This window comes from Aotus nancymaae, unplaced genomic scaffold, assembly GCF_030222135.1.
Source record: "Aotus nancymaae isolate 86718 unplaced genomic scaffold, 86718_ANA_hifiasm-v0.15.2.pri h1tg000072l, whole genome shotgun sequence".
Classification (NCBI taxonomy): Eukaryota; Metazoa; Chordata; class Mammalia; order Primates; family Aotidae; genus Aotus; species Aotus nancymaae.
This window is the reverse complement of record NW_026988487.1, coordinates 10,584,004-10,592,284: the sequence shown is the minus strand read 5'-3', so window position 1 is coordinate 10,592,284 and position 8,281 is coordinate 10,584,004. Positions and strand designations below refer to the sequence as shown.

The window sequence follows — 8,281 nt, the reverse complement described above, 5'->3', positions numbered from 1 at the left end:
TAGATAGGGTAATCTGCATCTTGGAGGAGACAGCTGCCCTCATCACAGGCCCTGTGGGGCTAGAGTGGGCTTGCACAGGCTCAGGAGAGCTGATGATAGAGTCATCTCGCACAGGCCCAGGAGAGCTGATGATAGAGTCATCTCGCACAGGCCCAGGAGAGCGGATGATAGAGTCAGCCCGCACCGGCCCAGGAGAGCGGATGATAGAGTCAGCCCGCACCGGCCCAGGGGAGCGGATGATAGAGCCAGCCCGCACCGGCCCAGGGGAGCGGATGATAGAGCCAGCCCGCACCGGCCCGGGGGAGCGGATGATAGAGTCAGCCCGCACCGGCCCGGGGGAGCGGATGATAGAGCCAGCCCGCACCGGCCCGGGGGAGCGGATGATAGAGCCAGGCCGCACCGGCCCGGGGGAGCGGATGATAGAGCCAGGCCGCACCGGCCCGGGGGAGCGGATGATAGAGCCAGCCCGCACCGGCCCGGGGGAGCGGATGATAGAGCCAGCCCGCACCGGCCCGGGGGAGCGGATGATAGAGCCAGCCCGCACCGGCCCGGGGGAGCGGATGATAGAGCCAGCCCGCACCGGCCCGGGGGAGCGGATGATAGAGCCAGCCCGCACCGGCCCGGGGGAGCGGATGATAGAGCCAGCCCGCACCGGCCCGGGAGAGCGGATGATAGAGCCAGCCCGCACAGGCCCAGGAGAGCGCATGATAGAGCCTGGGCCTGTGCGAGCTGGCTCTATCATCCGCTCTCCTGGGCCTGTGCGAGCTGACTCTATCATCCGCTCTCCTGGGCCTGTGCGAGCTGACTCCATCATCCGCTCTCCTGGGCCTGTGCGAGCTGACTCTATCATCCGCTCTCCTGGGCCTGTGCGAGCTGACTCCATCATCCGCTCTCCTGGGCCTGTGCGAGCTGACTCCATCATCCGCTCTCCTGGGCCTGTGCGAGCTGACTCCATCATCCGCTCTCCTGGGCCTGTGCGAGCTGACTCTATCATCCGCTCTCCTGGGCCTGTGCGAGCTGACTCTATCATCCGCTCTCCTGGGCCTGTGCGAGCTGACTATCATCCGCTCTCCTGGGCCTGTGCGAGCTGACTCTATCATCCGCTCTCCTGGGCCTGTGCGAGCTGACTCTATCATCCGCTCTCCTGGGCCTGTGCGAGCTGACTCTATCATCCGCTCTCCTGGGCCGGTGCGAGCTGACTCTATCATCCGCTCTCCTGGGCCTGTGCGAGCTGACTCTATCATCCGCTCTCCTGGGCCTGTGCGAGCTGACTCTATCATCCGCTCTCCTGGGCCTGTGCGAGGAGATAGAGCCAGCCCGCACAGGCCCAGGGGAGCGGATGATAGAGCCAGCCCGCACAGGCCCAGGAGAGCGGATGATAGAGCCAGCCCGCACAGGCCCAGGAGAGCGCATGATAGAGCCAGACCGCACAGGCCCGGGGGAGCGGATGATAGAGCCAGCCCGCACAGGCCCGGGGGAGCGGATGATAGAGCCAGCCCGCACCGGCCCGGGGGAGTGGATGATAGAGCCAGCCCGCACCGGCCCGGGGGAGCGGATGATAGAGCCAGCCCGCACCGGCCCGGGGGAGCGGATGATAGAGCCAGCCCGCACCGGCCCGGGGGAGCGGATGATAGAGCCAGCCCGCACCGGCCCGGGGGAGCGGATGATAGAGCCAGCCCGCACCGGCCCGGGGGAGCGGATGATAGAGCCAGCCCGCACCGGCCCGGGGGAGCGGATGATAGAGCCAGGCCGCACCGGCCCGGGGGAGCGGATGATAGAGCCAGCCCGCACCGGCCCGGGGGAGCGGATGATAGAGCCAGCCCGCACCGGCCCGGGGGAGCGGATGATAGAGCCAGCCCGCACCGGCCCGGGGGAGCGGATGATAGAGCCAGCCCGCACCGGCCCGGGGGAGCGCATGATAGAGCCAGCCCGCGCCGGCCCAGGAGAGCGGATGATAGAGCCAGCCCGCGCCGGCCCAGGGGAGCGGATGATAGAGCCAGCCCGCGCCGGCCCAGGGGAGCGGATGATAGAGCCAGCCCGCGCAGGCCCAGCGGAGCGGATGATAGAGCCAGCCCGCGCAGGCCCAGGAGAGCGGATGATAGAGCCAGCCCGCGCAGGCCCAGGAGAGCGGATGATAGAGCCAGCCCGCGCAGGCCCAGGAGAGCGGATGATAGAGCCAGCCCGCGCAGGCCCAGGAGAGCGGATGATAGAGCCAGCCCGCGCAGGCCCAGGAGAGCGGATGATAGAGCCAGCCCGCGCAGGCCCAGGAGAGCGGATGATAGAGCCAGCCCGCGCAGGCCCAGGAGAGCGGATGATAGAGCCAGCCCGCGCAGGCCCAGGAGAGCGGATGATAGAGCCAGCCCGCGCAGGCCCAGGAGAGCGGATGATAGAGCCAGCCCGCGCAGGCCCAGGAGAGCGGATGATAGAGCCAGCCCGCGCAGGCCCAGGAGAGCGGATGATAGAGCCAGCCCGCGCAGGCCCAGGAGAGCGGATGATAGAGCCAGCCCGCGCAGGCCCAGGAGAGCGGATGATAGAGCCAGCCCGCGCAGGCCCAGGAGAGCGGATGATAGAGCCAGCCCGCGCAGGCCCAGGAGAGCGGATGATAGAGCCAGCCCGCACAGGCCCAGGAGAGAGGATGATAGAGCCAGCCCGCACAGGCCCAGGAGAGCGGATGATAGAGCCAGCCCGCACAGGCCCAGGAGAGAGGATGATAGAGCCAGCCCGCACAGGCCCAGGAGAGAGGATGATAGAGCCAGCCCGCACAGGCCCAGCAGATCGGATGATAGAGCCAGCCCGCACAGGCCCAGGAGAGAGGATGATAGAGCCAGCCCGCACAGGCCCAGCAGATCGGATGATAGAGCCAGCCCGCACAGGCCCAGGAGAGAGGATGATAGAGTCAGCCCGCACAGGCCCAGGAGATCGGATGATGGAGTCAGCCCGCACAGGCCCAGGAGAGAGGATCATAGAGTCAGCTCGCACAGGCCCAGGAGAGCGGATGATGGAGTCAGCTCGCACAGGCCCAGGAGAGCGGATGATGGAGTCAGCCCGCACAGGCCCAGGAGAGAGGATGATGGAGTCAACTCGCACAGACTCAGGAGAGCGGATGATGGAGTCAGCTCGCACAGGCTCAGGAGAGAGGATGATAGAGTCAGCTCGCACAGACTCAGGAGAGTGGATGATAGAGTCAGCTCGCACAGGCTCAGGAGAGTGGATGATAGAGTTAGCTTGCACAGGCCTAGGAGAGCTGATTTTATGCATCTCTTCCCAGTGACATCATGTTGGTTGCTTGAAATGGGCCATGGTATTTACACTATGGAAATTGGCAACAAGTATGAACATAAATCAGTTTTATTTACTTTTCCCCATAGAACTGCACACCACTGAATTAGTATTTCTACTTTATAAATAAGAAAATTGAGACTCAGGGAGATGATGTAATCTGCCAAAGGTACATAGCTTGTAAGTAGACCTGGGACTTCGACCCAGGTGGTTTGATGCTAGAGTGCTTGGCGATGGTAGATTGAATAGGACTTAGAGCCACTTTGATATGGAAGGGTCTAGGTTGATCCTAGGTTTCTTAGTCTACTGTGTGCTGCTATAGTCAAATACCTGAGGCTGGGTAATTTCTAATGAACAGAAATGTATTTCCTTACAGTTCTGGAGGTGAGGAAGTTCAAAATCAAAATGCTGGCATCTTGCAAGGGCCTTCATGCTGTGTCATTCCACAGCAGAAGACACCACACGGTAGAAGGGAAAAGAGGGTGAGAGAGAGACACAAGGGGGCTGAACGTATCCACTTTTGAGGAACCTGCTCTCAAGATAACAGCATTAATCCATTCATCTCTTAAAGGGCAGCCTAATCATCTCTTAAAGGTCCTGCCTCGTAATCCTGTTACAATGGCAATTAAATTGCAACATGAGTTTGGGAGGGGACAAACATTAGCGTCACAGCACCAGGTGCCTTATGTGGGCTCTGGTATGGGTATCCTTCTGGGTTGCTATCATTAATCCGACAGCAGCACCGGAACAGATACTGGTTTGGGTGAAGAGATCACCAATTCAGGTTCGGATGGCTTGAATTGGAGGCCCATTGTTGGGGAGACATTTAGATTTGGAGCCCAGGAGAGGGGTCTGGGCAAGAGATTGAGATGTGCAAGATGAAGGTTTGTTCCCGACTCCACCAAGTGTAGATTAGCTAGGAGCATTTTCCTTTGTTCTCATTATCAGGTAAAAAGTACAAGATTTACTCTTCTATGTATTTTTTCTCATAGTTGTCGACATTCAGGGATGCTGGGGGACCATGCACTCTTGCTCACACTTGTTCCCTGATTCCAGTGTGCAATGAGAACTCAGTAAGTATTTGTTGAATAAATATGACTAGCCCATTTTTACCCTGCACCTACGGAATCGGTCATTGCTGTGGACCATACATCAACATCTAAGTACATTTCTCGCAATTTCTAAGATTATCTAGAATTCTGGCATCATCGTAAGAGTCTGGATTTGGAATAAGAGATTACTTTTTTAGCATTTTAGAGCTCCAAGTGGGATTAGGTTCCATCTCTTACGATGTCTTTGTTTTACTAGTGAGGTACTAAAGCCCAGAGGCCAGTCCAAAACCACACAGCTCCCTTGCCAGTGTGGGAGACCACCCAGTCCCGGCAGCCAGTGAGCCTGGCCTGGCCTGTCTTGTTCTTGCCAGTTTACTTCCCTGCTCTGGAACTTGGGTTTGTTCCTCAGGTTAAAGAAGAACCTGGGTTCTGGTTCTAGAAGGGTGATGAGTTAGGAATCCATATCTTGGGAGGTTTCAGATAACTTGATCAGTTTATCAACTTGGTCAGATAAACAGACAAAGCTCTAGGTAACCAACCCGGGAGGCTACAATATGCAAATGAATGGATTGTGGCTTTCTTTCTGATTGGCTGAAGGGGCCCTGATGTCACAATTCTAGGGTTTCTCTGCTCCCAATGATCGTGTCTCTAGCCAAAACTATTTATTGACCTGGTTGGTCTCTTGGCTCCCGCTCTTTGTCCAACATAGTAGAGAGACAATGGAACCCCTCTATCAGGCTGGGTCCATTCTCATGACGGTGAATACCCTACAGGGGAAGAAAATGGTAGACAGTGGCCTTCAGTCTCCAGACTTTTCCCTGTCCCAGTCATGGTCCACCTGCCTCCCACCACCAGCCGACTTGGAGATCCTGCAGCAGAAGGTGACTGGGGTACAACACGAGCTGGAGGACTTTAAGAAAGAGGCATTGAAGTCCATCCATCCATTACCTTGAAGACGCCTTCTGCGAGATGAATGGAGCCCTGGAGCAGCAGGAGGAGCAGGCGGCTCGCGTGAAGCAGCGGCCCCGGGAGGAGGAGGACCGTGGCATCGTACGTAACAAGGTCCTCACCTTCCTGCTGCCGCGCGAGAAACAGCTCCAGGAGCACTGCAAAAGGCTGGAGGATCTGCTGCTGGACAGGGGCCGCGATGCCCCACGTGCCACCAAGAAGAGCCAGGCTGACTGAGCCTCGGGGGTGGCACTAGCCAAGCACCAAGTAGAAGATTTTTTTTTAATAGAAGGACAAACCCCACGTCCCCACCCACCTGCTTTCCTTTCCTCATTTTCATTGCTTTCCTTCTACCTAAATAACACCTTGCTGAGAGGCAAAAAGACTTCAATATGTTGTTTTGGTGAAATTCCATTTATCCAGCATGCTCAAGGAGGGAGGCAGCCCGGTACTAAGTCAGGCCCCTGTAACTTTCAGTTGAACCGGTTTCCTGTTTGTAATGGTAATATTGCTCACTGTATACCTTTTTTTGCACAGTTGATTCGTAAACTGATTGTGTTGAAAAGATTCACCTTTTTTTGAATGATTCAAGGCTCTCATGATTTGAGACTTAACACGTGGTCAGCTGATACCATGTCACGTAACACAGGATCTCCTCAGAGGGGTCGGACTGCTTGTCCATGCACTAACTGCTTGTCCATACCCAGATTGCTCTGTTTTTAGTATTCTAAACCTCGTCTGTGTGGTCTTTCTGTCTGCCCTCACTGTTAGACTGTCACATCTCACTTTTCTTTGCTGCCTCTTTCCACCTCTACTTCCTTTCCATTTAGACTGCAGACTGGCTAATAGGAATGACAGAGCTTATTAGGACTCTGTGGGTGGAACTCGCTGAGCTGTAGTAACTGATGATGGGACACCTCTGAGATGGGACTAGGAAGTAGGGAAACTGATTTCCATGTTTGATCCATGGAGACAGAATTAATATTATTACTAATATGTGAGCTTAGCATTATCAAGAATATAATATAGTCCAGGCACCATGGTTGGCCCTTTGAAGGTAAGTACTGCTATGGTTTGAATGTCCCTTCCAAAACACATGTTGAATTTTTTTTTTTTTTTAGACAGAGTCTTGTTCGGTTGCCCAGGATGGAGGGTACTGGCACAATCTTGGCTCACTGCAGACTCTGCCTACCAGATTCAAGAGATTCCCCTGCCTCAGTCTCCCAAGTAGCTGGGATTACAGGTGCCCACCACCATACCCGGCTAATTTTTGTATTTTTAGTAGAGACAGGGTTTTGCCATGTTAGTCAGGCTGGTCTCGAACTCCTGACCTCAGGCGATCCACCCGCCTCAGCCTCCCAAAGTGCTGGGATTACAGGCGTGAGCCACTGTACCCGGCCTCTCATGTTGAAATTTGATTGCAAATGTAACAGTGTTGGGAGGTGGGGCTTTTATATGGTAATAGATTAGTGCTGTTATCATAGGAGCTTGGTTAGTTATCTCAGGAGCAGGCTCTTTATAAAGGGATGAGTTTGGCCCCATCAGATTTCCACTGACATCAACATTTCTTTGGCCATACCTGGGTTGCTTGCCCACCCTAAACCAATTATGAGCAAAGAGGAAAGCAATTGCCACAACTCTGCTCCTGGGCCTGGACACCTCAGTTACCCAATATCCGAAGAAGATCAAGGTTCCATTAGTGAGGTTGGTGGTAACCAACCCCAGCTGCCACATCCTCAGTCTTATCTTTTCTATACCATTGATACTGAGGGCCAGGAAGAAGAACGCTCTGGGAGATGGCACCGGCTGAGCAACATCGTACAGTGTGGGTGGCTGTCACGTGGCTGTGGGGACCATGGAGTTAGGTCTGGGAACTGGGGAGATGGGCTGGGTCTAGGTGCAGCTACACCTTAGTACTGTGGGTACAGACCCACTGCCTTCAGTTGCTTCACCTTCATCTGCCCGATACCCAGCCTTCACCCTTGGAGTCAGAGGCTTGAGATGACCCAAAGGGTGCCAGGGAAACTTTGCAACCCCTTGGTCATTAAAATAGGCAGTCACTCTTAGAGATGCAATCAGTTACCACCATGCAGGGTAACCAACTTGTTCCAGTTTAACTGGGATTGTTCTAGTTTTAAAACTGAAAAGTTCCTCATGCCAGGATCTCTCTCAGTCCTGGGCAAGCAGGGATGGTTGGTCACCTGCACTAGGCATAATACACACCATGGGGTGATCCAAGTGAGGCTGTGGGTGGGGCAAATCACAGGAGCTCAAGGCAGGAAATGAGGATGGTCGAGGACATACATGCCAGGTCAGTGCATCTCTGCTGTCATTTTTAGCCAGAGGAGGCTGGCCCGTTCATTCTGCAGCTAGAAGGGCTTGTCCTTGTATCCATTTCTCCTCCCCACTCTCAGAACCTTGCCTTCCACCTCAAGCTAGCAAGAAAATTTGAGAGCGAGACCTTTTCCGAGCTACTTTTGAGATCCTTCTGGGGACCCCTGGGATTCCTCATTAGGTCACAACTCACAGCTGCAACCTTAGTCCTAATTGGAGGAGAGGGGAAGCTCATGGTGGATTAAAGAGCCAAGAAGAGGCTGGGTGTGGTAGTTTATGCCTATAATCCCAGTGTTTTGGGAGGCCAAGGCGGGAGGATTGCCTGAGGCCAGGAGTTTGAGGCCAGCCTGGGCAACACAGTGAGACCTTATCCCTACAAAAATAAAAAAAAATTAGCTGTGTGTGGTGGTATATGTCTGTAGTTCTAGCTACTTGGAAAGCTGAGGCAGGAGGATCACTTGAGCCCAGGAGTCTGAAGGTAGAGCGAGCTGTGATCATGCCACTGCACCCCAGTCTGGCCAACAGAGCAAGACCCTGTCTCAAAAAAACAAAATAAACCAAGAAGAGACTGTTTTGCTTTGTAGCTTTGGGAGCTGGAGTTCCTCCTTTTATCTCTTCTGCTCCCAACTGTGAACAATAAAGTTGAGCAGCTCAACTGCTCACTTTTC

The 8,281-nt window shown here is 55.0% G+C and overlaps 1 protein-coding gene across 1 annotated transcript; it reads left to right on the top strand.

The window, feature by feature from the left end:
- Nucleotides 1-4,962: 4,962 nt before the first annotated feature.
- On the top strand, nt 4,963-5,559 carry CCDC182 (coiled-coil domain containing 182). The gene is given in 2 exon segments (XM_012460486.3): nt 4,963-5,266; nt 5,268-5,559. Coding segments are annotated over 2 exon segments (465 nt in total). The 5' UTR covers nt 4,963-5,050; the 3' UTR covers nt 5,517-5,559.
- The last annotated feature ends 2,722 nt before the right edge of the window (nt 5,560-8,281 follow it).